The following is a 17,825-nucleotide window of genomic DNA, read 5'->3' as shown; positions in this document are numbered from 1 at the left end:
CAGTATTCATTAGGGGGTGAACAGGTTACACTATTCAATGGGGAACTACAGTGATTCCTAATGTCAGGTGGACTTTACCTGGACTACTAACTCCTGGATATGCTGCATATTTATCAGGGAGATAGATTAGAGATGAGAGACACTGTATGCTGTATATTACCTCCGCCCTATTCTGCTCACACAATTACGAGGAAAACATAAATCCATACAACTATCACCATTACAAATTATCCTCCTCCTCCTCTTCTTCTTGCCATAGCACCTAACAACCATTACCAGTCATTAGGATCTCCCTGCTCTGCTCACAAATTGACGAGGAAACAGATCACTCCATACACCTATCATCCAGCCTGCCCTCCTCCTTCGACTCCCTCCCCTTACTCAGCAGTTTCCCAGCTCCAGGCCAGGGTGGGGTGGGGGTTAGGGTGGGGTGGCGTCTTCATTAAGTCAGCTAAAATAGCGAAAAATCCTTGAATATGTACAGACTCAGTGAGCATAGCCTTGCTATTGAGAGAGGCCGCCATAGGCAGACCGAGAGAGAAGACAGGAAACTGAGCTGCACTTCCTAACCTCCTGCCAAATGTATCACCACATTAGAGAGACATATTTCCCACAGATCACACAGACCCACAAAAACAAATCCAAAATTGATAAACTCCCATATCTGTTAGACGAAATACCACAATGTGCAATCACAGTTTGTCTGTTTGTTCAGCTCTCTCTGTGGGGAGACAAGGGCAGAGGGGACTACCGTCTGTTTGTTCAGCTCTCTCTCCCTCTCTCTCCCACTCTTCCTCTTTCTTCCCCTGGTGTTTTACCCCATGTCATTCCCCCCATTGTTGTATCCATGCCAGAGACTCTAATTGGCTAAGGATTTAGTTTTTGCAATGCTTTTCTTCTGTTTCTTGAGTTCAGTTCAGAAATGCCTAAACTTTCCATATTTAGACTTTGATATGAGCTTGCCACAGCAGGACACAGCAGAAATGGTATTCTAAATCACAACACTGCTCTGGTTACATGTCTAGCCCTCTAACTAGTATCACATCATCTTGGTCCCACACCATGTTTATAGTCAGAACCTCTTTGTTTACTTGTTACTTTACTACAAAAGCCTGTAGGTTCTTACTACCCCAAACCCAGGACCTGTCATGAGGAACAGAATATTCCAGAACATAAACCCTGTGCTCTACGCTCTACCCCCCCCAAAAAAAAAAAATCATATTAAGTCAAAATAAGCCCACCACCACCCACCTCCATCTAATAACCCAGGCTCCTGTGCTTCTGTGTGTGGCAGTGTGACGACAGACCTAGGTTCAAATAGTATTTGAAATCATTTCTAATACTTCCGCTGGGCATAATTGTGCTTGACTGGTGCAATGGAACCAACAGAATCGTCACAAAAGTGCCAACTCCGCCCATCTGGCACTACAGGCAGGCTAGACCAAACGCACAAAATTCATGAAATATTTATTTCAAATAGTATTTGAACCCAGGTCTGCTGAACAGTGGCCTTTCCTCTGGCTCCCTGAGGACTGAGATGAGCTTCTGAAACGAATTAACCTCCCTGGTTTTCAGACGGCTCTGGTTGCAAGAACAACAGAGCGATAACCAGACCACCACTCTTAAACACGGGGGGAATGGGAGTTGCTGAAACAGTGAATGGTGTTGTTGAAACACAGTCTCAGTGAATGGTGTTATTGAAACACAGTCTCAGTGAATGGTGTTGTTGAAACACAGTCTCAGTGAATGGTGTTGTTGAAACACAGTCTCAGTGAATGGTGTTGTTGAAACAGTCTCAGTGAATGGTGTTGTTGAAACACAGTCTCAGTGAATGGTGTGGTTGAAACACAGTCTCAGTGAATGGTGTTGTTGAAACACAGTCTCAGTGAATGGTGTTGTTGAAACACAGTCTCAGTGAATAGTGTGGTTGAAACACAGTCTCAGTGAATGGTGTTGTTGAAACACAGTCTCAGTGAATGGTGTTGTTGAAACACAGTCTCAGTGAATGGTGTTGTTGAAACACAGTCTCAGTGAATGGTGTTGTTGAATGAGGAATATTTTAGTTTGGTCTTGTGCTCTTGTTAGAGTTGCATAATTCCGGAAACTTAGCCAAAATTCCTAGATTTGAAAGAATTGCCAGTTGTAGGATTCCCTTTTTGCTTATTCCCTCCTGATTGCGTGAATCTTCCATTTCCTACAGTAACCATTGATCAACTGTTAATTAAACTTTTTAATTAAACATTTTTTTCAAAACATCACCGCATCAACCCCTAACCAAACAAACACTAGACATGAGGCCTAAAATGTAAACAACCGACATTTCAACTGACAGAACAAGATGTAAACAAACATGCACAACAATAGCCTTGAAGAGACAACATGACCCCTGAAATATAAACAGCAGAATGAAAAAACAACAGAACAACCACTGATCCATTAGATCCTTTAGCAGAAGCTGATGTATAACATATTTCACACAACAGCCCCCACTAACAACAACAACAACAACAACAACCAACCTTCTGCCAGTAGTTGATATAGAAGACCTCTCTGGAGAATTTGAAGTAGATGTTGGTGTCGTAGGCATCGTCCCCTGCGTTGGAGATGGTCACGTTCAGAGAGACGTTCCTCACTCCTCCTATGGCTAGGTGAGACCGCATGTGGAGCCTAGACGCAGGAATGTAATAGTTACTTTTATTTGATAGGGACAGAACCAGTTAAAAGATTGGGAGACATTCCTCACTCCTCCCAGGGCTAGAGGGGGACGGACATGGAGCCTGGTAGAGAATAATATGGTCATTCAGAAGAAGCTTTCGTTCTAGATTTAGTATAGTGGTCCATGCAGAAAACCAACTGACAACCTTGTTGTTGCCAGCACCATGCTCTTTCAATCCAGAGTCATTCATTTGAATTGATGAACCAACAACTGCATCGTGCTGATCTACTGGGATTGGGTTCCATTGTTGTTGTTTTCTGACTGACACAGTCTACTCTAAAGGTATAAGTTACTATGACAACTACAATGGCGTTATATGAGAGATATTTCACTCCACACACAAACAAAGAACACTAGTAATATATGAATAAGCTGTTTTACTAGTAGTAATACCACTGAACCACTGAATAACACCAGCTTTTGGTTTCCAAATGTTCACACTGCCAATGATTCATACAACAAGAGGAAAAGGACCTCCCTCACTAAATATGGAGAAAGCATGGATGGCTTCCAATGACAACGAGAGCCAATGAGCACGCATAATAGTTCCACTAACCACCTTTCATAGAGGAGTGGTGAGCAGTGGCCAGAAGAGAAGAAACGCACACACACACACACATAGATATGATATAAACCAAGTGAGTGGCCAAAAAGAGGAACAGACAGACAGTGTGTCTCTCTGTGTGTGTGTGGTGTGTGTTTTATACCCAGAAAGCAGCAGTTTCCCATGGAGTCTCAGGTCAGCAGCACAGTCATCAGACAGGCAGTTCTTCTCAAACCATGTCTAGAAGCGGAAACATAACAGAGAGAGAGAGAGAGAGAGAGAGAGAGAGAGAGAGAGAGAGAGAGAGAGAGAGAGAGAGAGAGAGAGAGAGAGAGAGAGAGACATGGGTGGGGTGGGGCTGAGAGAGAGTTTATATGACCTCATGATCTCACAGTTCTGGTCCGAATGCGCGTACACACACAAACTAGAGGGCAGTGTTGTATTGTGGTTAATGTGTGATTATGAATTGACTGGTGAACTGCCTAGGAGCTCTGATGGTAGGGTGTGTGTGTGTGTGTGTGGGTGTGGGTGTGTGTGTATGTGTATGTGTATGTGTATGTGTGGGTGTGGGTGTGGGTGTGTGTGTGTGTGGGGGGGGGGGTTACCTCATTCAACCTACATATAGGCAACACAACAGCTGTAGCCGGTTACCTCATTCAACCTACATATAGGCAACACAACAGCTGTAGCCGGTTACCTCATTCAACCTACATATAGGCAACACAACAGCTGTAGCCGGTTACCTCATTCTTTGCTGCCATCTTGTCTCCTTTCCTCCAGCGTAGTACAGGTGTGAGAGCAGGCAGGTCTTTGTCCAAGTGTCCGTCCACCACATGCTTCCCCAGGGTGTAGGCCACCTCAAAGGTGATGGCTGTGAATACGTCTTTCACGTCCTTCTGCAGAGACACAGCGAGAAACAAAATGGCTGTTCAAGCACAATGTAATCTCGTAACCCAGAATCAAATGTTGAATGCTCAGTTTGTCATGAGAAAGAGCCAGTGTCGTGTTCGAGACCAAGACCGGAGCAAATCGAGTCCGAGTTAAGACCAAGACCGGAGGGGTAAGGCGAGACCAAGTCAAGACCGAGACCGGAAGGGGGACAAGCGGTACGAGACCAAGTCAAGACAGAGACCAGAAAAATGCGAATCCAATTCAAGACCATGATTTAAATTTGGTCAAATCACCACCATAATAAGAGTTCAAAAATACCCAGTATTTCTGTGTTCATATTTCAGAAGAACATATAGATTCTTTAGACATTCAGATTGGTGAACAAAATGCATGCTGATGGCAAATAAAGCCACTCTACAAATTATTACTAACCCAAATTATACTATTCTTTTCAATGATGTTCTGATTAAACTCTTCAGTTTTTATTGGAAAGTAAAGGGTTAACACTGAAGAGGGAAAAAAGATCCAATCAGGATTTGTCTTTGGTCGTCTCTGGGGAGATACATCTAGCTAGTCAGCCATTGGCTAGGCCATCAGAAGCTAGATAGAAGGTGTCTGCCATTCAACTGTATTAGGGCACATTTTTGGAGTGACAGTGGAATCAACCAATCACATTTTGACTTGTAATGGGTGGTACCGTTAAAAAAAATTTTTTTATGGAAACTTCTGCCTTCTCAGAGGCCAACAGGTCACTGCGCAATTAGCGAGCAGTAGTTTTCCCACGGTCTAGCCAGCTATCTTTTGTTGTAGGCTGGTTTGCGGCTGCAGCAGGTGTTATCGAAGAGAATGTTGTTGCTAATTTGTTAGCTTCTACCTTTTAGAGAATAACTTTCAACAAGAAGTTAACCTTTTACTGCAGTGGGCTAAATCAGGGTCACACAGAGTGATTCTTGGTAGTATTAAACAAATCTACTTTGAAACAAAGGTATACACCTCACCATAGCCACCGGAAGTAGGGGTGCTAAGAGTGCTGCAGCACCCCCTGAAAAAAAGCATATTATGTATTTAATGTATATATATACATTCAGTGCATTCGGAAAGTATTCAGACCCCTTCCCTTTTTCAAAATGCTGTTACGTTACAGCCTTATTCTAAAAAAGTATTATTTTTTTATCCGTATTCTACACACAATACCCCATAATGACAAAGTGAAAACAGGTTTTTAGAAGTCTTTGGAAATGTATTAAAAATAAAAAAATCTATTCCTTATTTACATTAGTATTCAGACCCTTTGCTATGAGACTCGAAATTGAGCTCAGGTGCATCCTGTTTCCATTGATCATCCTTGAGATGTTTCTACAACTTGATTGGAGTCCACCTGTGGTAAATTCAATTGATTGGACATGATTTGGAAAGGCACACACCTGTCTATAAGGTCCCACAGTTGACAGTGCATGTCAGAGCAAAAACCAAGCCATGAGGTCGAAGGAATTGTCCGTAGAGCTCAGAGACAGGATTGTGTTGATGCACAGATCTGGGGAAGGGTATCAAAATATTTCTGCAGCATTGAAGATCCCCAAGAACACAGTGGTCTCCATCATTCTTAAAAATGGAAGAAGTTTGGAACCACCAAGACTCTTCCTAGAGCTGGCCGCCCGGACAAACTGAACAATCGGGGGAGAAGGACCTCGGTCAGGGAGGTGACCAAGAACCCAATGGTCACTCTGACAGAGCTCTAGAGTTCCTCTGTGGAGATGGGAGAACCTTCCAGAAGGACAAACATCTCTGCAGCACTCCACCAATCAAACCTTTATGGTAGAGTGGCCAGACGGAAGCCACTCCTCGGTAAAAGGCACATGACAGCCCGCTTGGAGTTTGCCAAAAGGCACCTAAAGACTCTCAGACCATGAGAAACAAGATTCTCTGGTCTGATGAAACCGAGATTGAATTCTTTGGCCTGAATGCCAAGCGTCACGTCTGGAGGAAACCTGGCACCATCCCTACGGTGAAGCATGGTGGTGGCAGCATCATGCTGTGGGATGTTTTTCAGCGGCTGGGACTGAGAGACTAGTCAGGATCGAGGGAAAGATGAACGGAGCAAAGTACAGAGAGATCCTTGATGAAAACCTGCTCCAGAGCGCTCATGCCCTCAGACTTGGGCGAATGTTCACCTTCCAACAGGACAATGACCCTAAGCACACAGCCAAGACAACACAGGAGTGGCTTCGGGACAAGTTTCTGAATGTCCTTGAGTGGCCCAGCCAGAGCCCGGACTTGAACCCGATCTAACATCTCTAGAGAGACCTGAAAATAGCTGTGCAGCAACGCTCCCCATCCAACCTGACAGAGCTTGAGAGGATCTGCAGAGAAGAATGGGAGAAACTCCCCAAATACAGGTGTGCCAAGCTTGTAGAATCATACCCAAGAAGACTCGAAGCTGTAATCGCTGCCAAAGGTGCTTCAACAAAGTAATGAGTTAAGGGTCTGAATACTGTAAATGTAATATTTTCTAAAAACCTGATTTTGCTTTGTCATTATGGGGTATTGTGTGTAGATTGATGAGGGAAAATACTCTTTAATCAATTTTAGAATAAGGCTGTAATGTAACAAAATGTGGAAAAGCCTAAGGGGTCTGAATTCTTTCCAAATGCACTTATATGTCAGATATAGAGTTGAAATGTATTCAATGTTTTGTTTGCATCCCAATATTACAGTTTATATACACATCACATAATAATGAAATATAACAAAACTGTTTGGCATAGAAACACCGGATTGCGTCTGTAAAATAAAATAAAATCTTTATTAATTATGAAATTATGAAAAATATTAATAACATTCCACCCATGAGGCCAAAGAGGGAGCTTTTGTTCATTGACTGCAGGAAAGGGTTGTTTCAAATTATCACCATCTGGTGAGTGGAACTGTGTTTTTTGCAATAATAATGCATTCTTTTTTTGTTTTTGCTCAATCTGATTGGGTGGGCCTGACTTCAGACCACATTTTTTCAATACCTGGTTGGCATACCCATGGTTGACTTAGTTAGCATTTACTGGTAGACATCATAAATTGAAACGTCTTTCATACCTACCGGCTACCGATGTCATTCTGTGAGCTGCTCCGTGCCAAAACCAGTTGAAAGCTGCACACTCTTCCTGCCTGCAGATGATATTCCGCTGAAACTTGGCTGTGTGCTGCGTGCACATGAATATATTTCAAGTGCTTTGCGATTGTGTAGGCTACTTTGTGCGTGATTTCTCTATTGTACTACATAATTGATAAGTCGTATACCTCCACTACACTACTTTGATACGTATTAGTGGGGATTAAGAAGTAAGTATAAGCAATGCCAACTGAAGAAAAAAAGTGGGTATACGGCTTATACATGCGTATACCCTCCACTACACCACTGGCCCTTTGTGTTTTACAAAAAGTGCACTCTCCTACATGAGTGCGCTTGTATTACGGTTTCTGTCCTTTCAGAATCACGAACCTGTCACACACTAAAGTCCTAGGTCCAATAGGTTTGCCACTGATCAAACATGTGGTCCTCTGTAGCTCAACTGGTGGAGCACGGCGCTTGTAACGCCAAGGTAGTGGGTTCGATCCCCGGGACCACCCATACACAAAAAAAAATGTATGCACGCATGACTGTAAGTCGCTTTGGATAAAAGCGTCTGCTAAATGGCATATTATTTATTATTATTATGTCTATAATAGATATAAAGGCTGTTAAGATATTAACGTTCAAGAAAGGAGTGTATATATTTGGCTTGGCGAAGATGTTTAATGCGCTGACTAAATGGAAGCTAATAATTATGAGTTTTTTACTCCACTGGTCTCGGGAAGAAATTACAAGTCCTTACTGTCCGAGTCAAGACCAAGTGCAAATGTATCCGACACCAAGACAAGACCGAGACACTCAAAATGTCTTGAGTACTACAACACTGGAAAGAGCGCTATTATGTTAGCACCTAGAGAGGACATTATCTGATGTTACCATCTGAACCTGAGTGGTTTTAAAACAGTTATCCAACAGAGCCACCCAAGCTTCAGAAGTGGATATGAGCTTCAGAAGAACATGCCAACCCCATTTGTACTGGTTCTTCTTTTTTCTCCACACATTGTCCTTTCAGCTCAGCTCGGTTTGGCTTGGCTCAGTAATGTGAAGAGGGTAAATGTCATAATTGTCACGCCCTGGCTCTGGGGACACTGTTATGTTGAGCCAGGGTGTGTAGATCAATGTGTTTTTGTTTCTATGGGTGCTATTTCTATGTTGGACAGAAGAACCCACCATGCAACGACCAAGCAGCGTGTCCAGGGGCAGCTCTTGGGCTGGACATGGGAGGAAGCGCCGGGAGAAGAGACGGTGGAGGCGCGCCGTAGAGAGGAGCAGCGGCGCCAAACGGGTCAACGTCGGACAGGCGAGAGGCAACCCCAGAAATTTTTTAGGGGGGGGCACACGGCATGGACGACGGGGCTGACGGAGGCAGAAAAGGGGCGGATCCAGAAGGCCACCAGGTTACGGATACACCGCCCTGTACGTCCTGTGCGGATGCCTCACACAGAGTGTGTGAGGGTAGGTATTCAGCCAGGACGGGTTGTGGCCGCTCTTCACTCCAGGTCTCCTATCCGTCTCCACAGCCCGGTTCGGCCTGTCCCTGCTCCACGCACCAAGCCTACGGTGTGCGTCGCCAGCCCAGCCCGGCCTGTCCCTGCTCTACGCACCAAGCCTACGGTGTACGTCGCCAGCCCAGCCCGGCCTGTCCCTGCTCTACGCACCAAGCCTACGGTGTGCGTCGCCAGCCCAGCCCGGCCTGTCCCTGCTCCACGCACCAAGTCTACGGTGCGCGTCGCCAGCCCGGCCCGGCCTGTTCCTGCCACTCGCACCAAGTATACGGTGCGCGTCGCCAGCCCGGCCCGGCCTGTTCCTGCCACTCGCACTAAGCCAGGGGTGCGAGACGTCAGCCTGGTAAGGCCCGTTCCTCCTCCACGCACCAAGCCAGGGGTGCGAGTCGTCAGCCTGGTAAGGCCCGTCCCTCGTCCACGCACCAAGCCAGGGGTGCGAGTCGTCAGCCTGGTAAGGCCCGTTCCTCCTCCACGCACCAAAACAGGGGTGCGCGTCGTCAGCCTGGTAAAGCCCGTTCCTCCTCCACGCACCAAGCCAGGGGTGCGCGTCGTCAGTCCAGCACAATCCGTGCCTGGGTCACCTGCTCCACTATGGAGCTGAAGCTAACCGCTCCTGCTAAGTCCAGTTCAGCTCCAGCCGGCGGGGCCAGACTGGACCAGGGGCGCTATGGGGGGTGTATTGGAGGGTGGTGGTCAAGGCCGGAGCCAGAGCCGCCGCCGAGGAGGTATGCCCACCCAGCCCTCCCCTGTTTTGTTCAGGTTGAGGCGCGGTCGCAGTCCGCGCCTTTAGGGGGGGGTACTGTCACACCCTGGCTCTGGGACTCTATATGTTGAGCCAGGGTGTGTTCATTCTATGTGTTTATTTCTATGTTGGTAATTCTGTTGTGTTTATTTCTATGTTGGCTAGAGTGACTCCCAATCAGAGGCAACGAGTGTCAGCTGTCGTTGGTTGTCTCTGATTGGGAGCCATATTTATACAGTCTGTTTTTCATTCGTGTTTGTGGGATTTTGTTTCTAGTCTGTTTATGGTAGTCCGTGAACTGTCACGTATCGTTTGTTGTTTTGATCGTGTCTCGTAATAAAGAGTATGTTTGCCTGCAACGCTGCGCCTTGGTCCTCATCTATTCCTGACGATCGTGACAATAATAAACAACTGGCATTGCATTGGCCTGTACTGCACTCTATCTTTTCCACTGTGAGGCCATACGTCCTGAGAAAACCATAGAGAAAGTGTTTATTTTATAGCATGTGACTATGAAAAGCTGAAAAAACATAAGCTCTGAATATGATCAAACCCCACGTCCTCATTAGCGAATACTGTTGGAAAAAGGACATGGGAAAATCTTTATTTCTTAATCTCTTTTCTTTAATCTTTCCTGTCACTTCACTCACTCTGTCCTGAGGGGTTTGACTCCATCTTACCGGTTGGTACCACTGACCGACTGGAGTGTCTCTCTTTGCCCATACTAGTGTCTGGCAGCTTGGAGCCAAACCCCTTATGTAAACACAGAGGGCTTCACGGTCTTTTCTTTTCCGGTGGTCTCTCAAACGGCTACTCTCTCTTTCTTTCTCTCCCTCTCTTTCCCGGTGGTTGTGCTCTCTCCCTCTATTTGTTATCGTTCCATTTTCCACCGTCCATCAAAATCCCCATCCCCTTCCTCTTTCAGGCCATACAGGAGGCCTAAAATTATGTCTGGTTGGATTAACACATCAGCCCACACACACTTAAACACACACTGACATCCTCTGTGGAAGGAGGTTGTCTGCTACCTAGCAACGTGAGAGAGTTATGGCAGGAAAGAGGAAAAGTGTGGTTGTGGGCAGGACATGAATCGCCAGAAACAGGCCCGGTTACAGGGCTTATTCCTCCATTGGGAGGGATAAAATACTATAGCCCGCCCCTATGATCGTCAAGACCAAAATTAGAAACTTGACTAAAGGTTTTAGTGAATTATCCTCTTAGTACTATAGCTTACTTTGTCAAGCTTTTGGTAACGCACAGGTAGAAATATACCAAGATATGCAGTCCTCTAAATGCTTAATCTCTTTACTGTTGGTCATGAATAAGTTATGATGTCATTGTACTGTAGTTTTTTGTTAAACGTCACATTAAGCACAACACAAATATAATGTAATATAATTTGATGGGTTTGGTTCCCAACCTTCCGTATAGTAAACAGTGACAAGGCTCAGTACCATGGACGGACTATAGAAATAGAATCTCATGTCAGCCGTATTAAGCCTATGAGTACCAAACTGCCTTGGTCAGAGGGGCTTTTCCTGGTCTAGTCATTCTATTTCTATGGGATGAACACTGCTGACTGTTGACCCCTGACCTACCATCCATCATTAAACTGTCTCACGCCTCATTGGCTACAGAGAAACAGTGCTGCTGTAGTGTGTCGGTCTGGGAGGTAACATGAACAATGTAATGCTCAGTGTGCGACAAGAAACTGTGGTTGAATACTGTTTGAGAGGGGGTGACACACACACGCATGTACACACACACACACATGCACACACAGACGTATGCCTTGCAAAGTCATAAACTCCCAGTTGCTAAATGCTTCAAATGGCCCGTGTCCAGCAGTGGCCTCTGAGTGAACCTACCCCCAGGGAACGCAACCCCCTCACACACACACACACACACACACACACAAACCTACACCCAGGGGCCAGTCAGCCACAGATGGAGACACAGGCTTTGATGTTGCGGGAGATGGAGACAGAGGCTGTGATATTGCGGGAGATGGAGACAGTGGCTGTGATATTGCGGGAGATGGAGACAGAGGCTGTGATATTGCGGGAGATGGAGACAGAGGCTGTGATTTTGCTGGAGATGGAGACAGAGGCTGTGATTTTGTGGGAGATGGAGACAGAGGCTGTGATATTGTGGGAGATGGAGACAGAGGCTGTGATATTGTGGGAGATGGAGACAGAGGCTGTGATATTGTGGGAGATGGAGACAGAGGCTGTGATATTGCGGGAGATGGAGACAGAGGCTGTGATGTTGCGGGAGATGGAGACAGAGGCTGTGATATTGTGGAAGATGGCGACAGAGGCTGTGATATTGTGGGAGATGGAGACAGAGGCTATGTCTCAAATGACACCCTATTCCTTATAGTGCACTACTTTTGACCGGAGCCCTATTGAGACCTATTCAACAGTAGTGCACTATATAGGGAATAGGGTGACATTTGGGACATAGCCACTGCTCAGTCCCAGATCAGGAACAGAACTATGTGACGCTGGACTCTGAGAATGAGCAGCAGGACTCCCATTACACCCCCCTTTATGTTAGGAAACAGTGGAGGTCATTGGCTTTCATTAGGCAGTTATTCATGTTCCCTATACCGCCCCTGCCTCCCAAGCCCCAGTCCTACCCCCAGCCCTAGTTCCAGCCCCAGCCTCCTACCACAGCCCTTCATCCCCAGCTCCTCCAACCCTATAGTCCACTACCCCTGCCCCAGCTCCTGCCCACCCCTCCCAGGCTCCTACCCCTGCCCCAGCTCCTGCCCACCCCTCCCAGGCTCCTACCCCTGCCCCAGCTCCTGCCCACCCCTCCCAGGCTCCTACCCCTGCCCCAGCTCCTGCCCACCCCTCCCAGGCTCTTACCCCTGCCCCAGCCCCTGCCCACCCCTCCCAAGCTCTTACCTCTGCCCCAGCTCCTGCCTACCACCCCCAAGGCTCCTACCCCTGTCCCAGCTCCTGCCCACCCTTCCCAGGCTCTTACCCCTGCCCCAGCTCCTGCCCACCCCTCCCAGGCTCTTACCCCTGCCCCAGCTCCTGCCCACCCCTCCCAGGCTCCTACCCCTGCCACAGCTCCTGCCCACCCCTCCCAGGCTCTTACCCCTGCCCCAGCTCCTGCCCACCCCTCCCAGGCTCCTACCCCTGTCCCAGCTCCTGCCCACCCCTCCCAGGCTCCTACCCCTGCCCCAGCTCCTGCCCACCCCTCCCAGGCTCCTACCCCTGGCCCAGCTCCTCCAACCCTATAGTCCACTACCCCTGCCCCAGCTCCTGCCCACCCCTCCCAGGCTCCTACCCCTGCCCCAGCTCCTGCCCACCCCTCCCAGGCTCCTACCCCTGCCCCAGCTCCTGCCCACTCCTCCCAGGCTCTTACCCCTGCCCCAGCTCCTGCCCACCCCTCCCAGGCTCTTACCCCCTCCCAGCGCTGCTGTTAACTCCTGTATTTATAGAACACAGGAGTTCCTGAGCTCCAACTGAGACAGAGGCTGACTGGGTGTTAATGGCCTGGTGCCTTTAATTATGTGAATGAAATGGACCCACACAACAACTGGTTCTTACATATAGTTACCGGGCACGCATGCACGAGCACACGCACACACACACACACACACAGACACACACAGACGCACAAACACGCACACACACCGGTCACACTCACAAATGAGAGACAACATGGCAGCAGATGACTCTCTACAGTCAAAGGATGTCATTCTATGAACCAACACTCGCCTCAGGGACGCTTTGTTTAATTCAAATGTGCATTTTCACATTGGACGGAACACAAGCACTGAGGGAGAATGTGTTTCTGTTCTTTAAAATGACTTTCTGTTCTATAGAATGTATTATTAGAATTAAAAGTTATGACATTCAAGTCATGAATACACAGTCATAAAACAGAGAGAGGTTAAAGGGATACTTCAGGATGTTGGCAATGAAGCCCTTTATCTACATCACCAGAGTCAGATGAACTCGTGGATACCAGTTTTATGTCTCTGCGTGCAGTTTGAAAGAAGTTGCTAACTAGCGTTAGCACAATTGCTAACTAGCGTTAGCACAATGACTAGAAGTATATGGTAACTGCTAGCATGCTAGTAGATACCATCGACTTCAAGTCATTGCACTAACACTAGTTACCATTGGCTGGCGAAACTACCTCTAACTTCCTTAATACTGAATGCAGAGACATGAAAATGGTATCCATGAGTTAATCTAACTCTGGTGATGTAGATACAATCCTGAAGTATCCCTACAGATGTGGAGGAGTTCATGTGACATACTGGAGGTTCATTCACTTTTATCCCGAGTGATTGAGCGAGAGTGCGAGCGAGAGACAACTGGGAAAGAGAGAGGGAGAGAAAGAAAGAGTAGCGGTTTGAGAGACCACAGGAAAAGAAGGGATAATAGTGTGTGGTAGTGGTGAAGGAGGAGGAAGAGGTGGAGGAGGAGGGGGAGGAGATGTTACTCTTCTCACAATTACATTCTAACCTACAAGTGAAGGTTTTTATCATGACATCTCAATACTGCTAAATTAATTGACAATAATCATACCATTCAACATCAGCAACCGAACATTTCTTCCTTCCAGAAATGAGTTGGAATGTGAGTATCTTATGCTCCAACCTTGGCAGAGACCCTCACTCTACACTGTAGTTCAGTAGACTGGAGGAGAGAATAGTCTACTATGGCATGGTGTTGGAAGAAGAAACACACTCCAGGTTTAGGCACCAACTTGAACCCCATAATAAATCACGGCCGGGTTCTCATTCCTGATGCATGACTGTGTACTGAAACACTTTGTTTTCACCAAACACATTATACTGACTGACGGACAGAGGATTTTTCACTGGATAGATGCCAACACACGTACGTCAAAATGTTATTCCAACCCATTTTATGTTAGAATCGGATAAAATGAGCCTCTGTAAAATGTATCGGTCTTCTAAAAGACCAGGCCATGCTGAATGAAGTAAGTCAGTACGGTATCTGGTATTTCCAGTGCTTATCTTTATAGCTGTTCGGTTTTAATGTCCTTACATGACATTTATAAAATCAAATCAAACTTTATTTGTCACATGCGCCGAATACAACAGGTGTAGACTTTACCGTGAAATGCGTACTTACAAGCCCTTAACCATCAATGCAGTTCAAGAAAGAGCTAAGAAAATATGTATCAAATAAACTAAAGTAAAAAACTATAAAAAGTAACACAATAAAATAACAATAATGAGGCTATATACAGGGGGTACCTGAACCGAGTCAATGTGCGGGGGTACAGGTCAGTCGAGGTCATTTGTACACGTAGGTAGGGTAAAGTGACTATACAAACAGTGCATTGCAAAAGTATTCATCCCCCTTGGCGTTTTTCCTATTTTATTGCATTACAACCTGTAATTTAAATTGATTTTTATTTGGATTTCATGTAATAGACATACACAAAATAGTCCAAATTGGTGAAGTGAATAAAAAAAACATAAAAAATTCTAAATATTCTAAAAAATAAATAACTGAAATGTGGTGCGTGCATATGTATTCACCCCCTTTGCTATGAAGCCACTAAATAAGATCTGGTGCAACCAATTACCTTCAGAAGTCACATAATTAGTTAAATAAAGTCCACCTATGTGCAATCTAAGTGTCACATGATCTCAGTATATATATACCTGTTCTGAAAGGCCCCAGAGACTGCAACACCACTAAGCAAGGGGCACCACCAACCAAGCGGCACCATGAAGACCAAGGAGCTCTCCAAACAGGTCAGGGACAAAGTTGTGGAGAAGTACAGATCAGGGTTGGGTTATAAAAAAATATCAGAAACTTTGAACATCCCACAGAGCACCATTAAATCCATTATTAAAAAATGGAAAGAATATGTCCCCACAACAAACCTGCCAAGAGAGGGCCACCCACCAAAACTCACGGACCAGGCAAGGAGAGCATTAATCAAAGAGGCAACAAAGAGACCAAAGATAACCCTGAAGGAGCTGCAAAGCTCCACAGCGGAGATTGGAGTATTGGTCCATAGGACCACTTTAAGCCGTACACGCCACAGAGCTGGGCTTTACGGAAGAGTGGCCAGAAAAAATCCATTGCTTCAAGAAAGAATAAGCCAACACATTTGGTGTTCACCAAAAGGCATGTGGGAGACTCCCCAAACATATGGAAGAATGTACTCTGGTCAAATGAGACTAAAATTGAGCTTTTTGGCCATCAAGGAAAACGCAATGTCTGGCGCAAACCCAACACCTCTCATCACCCCGAGAACACGATCCCCACAATGAAGCATGGTGGTGGCAGAATCATGCTGTGGGGATGTTTTTCATCGGCAGGTACTGGGAAACTGGTCAGAATTGAAGGATGATGGATGACGCTAAAAACAGGGAAATTCTTGAGGGAAACCTGTTTTAGTCTTCCAGAGATTTAAGACTGGGACGGAGGTTCACCTTCCAGCAGGACAATGACCCTAAGCATACTGCTAAAGCAACACTCGAGTGGTTTAAGGGGAAACATTTAAATGTCTTGGAATGGCCTAGTCAAAGCCCAGACCTCAATCCAATTGAGAATCTGTGGTATGACTTAAAAGATTGCTGTACACCAGCAGAACCCATCCAACTTGAAGGAGCTGGAGCAGTTTTGCATTGAAGAATGGGCAAAAATCCCAGTGGCTAGATGTGCCAAGCGTATAGAGACATACCCCAAGAGACTTGCAGCTGTAATTGTTGCAAAAGGTGGCTCTACAAAGTATTGACTTTGGTGGGGGTGAATAGTTATGCACGCTCAAGTTCAGTTTTTTTGTCTTATTTCTTGTTTGTTTCACAATAAAGCATATTTTGCATCTTCAAAGTGGTAGGCATGTTGTGTAAATCAAATGATACAAACCCCCCAAAAATCAATTTTTATTCCAGGTTTTAAGGCAACAAAATAGGAAAAATGCCAACGGGGGTGAATACTTTCACAAGCCACTGTTGATAATAGACAGCGGGTAGCAGCAGTGTAAAAACAAATGGAGGGGAGGGGGGGTGTCAACGTAAATAGTCCGGCTGGCCATTTTATTAATTGTTCAGCAGTCTTATGGCTTGGGGGTAGAAGCTGATAAGGAGCCTTTTGGTCCTAGACTTGGTGCTCCGGTACTGCTTGCCGTGCGGTAGCAGAGAGAACAGTCTATGACTTGGGTGACTGGAGTCTTTGACAATTGTTTGGACTTTCCTCTGACACCGCCTAGTATATAGGTCCTGGATGGCAGGAAGCTTGGCCCCAGTGATGTACTGGGCTGTACGCACTACCCTCTGTAGCGCCTTACAGTCAGATGCTGAGCAGTTGCCATACCAGGCGGTGATGTAACCGGTCAGGATGCACTCGATGGTGCAGCTGTATAACTTCTTGAGGATCTGGGGACCCATGCCAAATCTTTTCAAGTTCCTGACTATCTTGCTGTGTTTGGACCATGATAGTTCGTTGGTGATGTGGACACCAAGGAACTTGAAACTCTCGACCCGCTCCACTACAGCCCCGTCGATGTTAATGGGGGCGTGTTTGGTCCTCCTTTTCCTGTGGTCCACGATCAGCTCCTTTGTCTTGATCACGTTGAGGGAGAGGTTGTTGTCCTGGCATCACACTGCCAGGTCTCTGACCTCCTCCCTATAGGCTGTCTCATTGTTGTTGGTGATCAGGCCCATCACTGTTGTGTCGTCAGCAAACTTAATGATGGTGTTGGAGTCGTGTTTGGCCACGCAGTCATGGGTGAACAGGGAGTACAGGAGGGGACTAAGCACACACCCCTGAGGGGCCCCAGTGTTGAGGATCAGCGTGGCAGATGTGTTGTTACCTACCCTTACCACCTGGGGGCGGCCCGTCAGGAAGTCCAGGATCCAGTTTCAGAGGGAGGTGTTTAGTCCCAGGGTCCTTAGCTTAGTGATGAGCTTTGTGGGCACTATGGTGTTGAACGCTGAGCTGTAGTCAATGAACAGCATTCTCACATAGGTGTTCCTTTTGTCCAGGTGGGAAAGGGCAGTGTGGAGTGCAATTGAGATTGCGTCATCTGTGGATCTGTTGGGGCGGTATGCGAATTGGAGTGGGTCTAGTGTATCCGGGATGATGCTGTTAATGTGAGCCATGACCATTTTTACATTTTACATTTTAGTCATTTAGCAGACACTCTTATCCAGAGCGACTTACAGTTAGTGAGTCCATACATTTTCATACTGACCCCCCGTGGGAAACAAACCCACAACCCTGGTGTTGCAAGCGCAATGCTCTAGCAACTGAGCTACAGGGGACCAGCCTTTCAAAGCACTTCATGGC

The 17,825-nt window shown here is 46.4% G+C and overlaps 1 protein-coding gene across 1 annotated transcript in view; it reads right to left on the bottom strand.

The window, feature by feature from the left end:
* itga9 (integrin, alpha 9) overlaps positions 1–17,825 on the bottom strand; it is a gene marked incomplete at its 5' end in the record, with an annotated part of 212,985 nt that overhangs the window by 48,747 nt on the left and 146,413 nt on the right. The window contains 3 exons of the mRNA XM_084165747.1: positions 2,520–2,667; positions 3,424–3,500; positions 4,004–4,156. Of these exons, the coding sequence (XP_084021873.1) occupies positions 2,520–2,667; positions 3,424–3,500; positions 4,004–4,156 (378 nt within the window). The remainder of the gene's footprint in view (positions 1–2,519; positions 2,668–3,423; positions 3,501–4,003; positions 4,157–17,825) is intronic.

The sequence above is a fragment of the Coregonus lavaretus genome (genome assembly GCF_964263955.1).
Source record: "Coregonus lavaretus genome assembly, chromosome: 1".
Taxonomy (NCBI): Eukaryota; Metazoa; Chordata; class Actinopteri; order Salmoniformes; family Salmonidae; genus Coregonus; species Coregonus lavaretus.
Note: the sequence above shows the minus strand (reverse complement) of the source record. Positions and strands in the feature narration are given on the sequence as shown.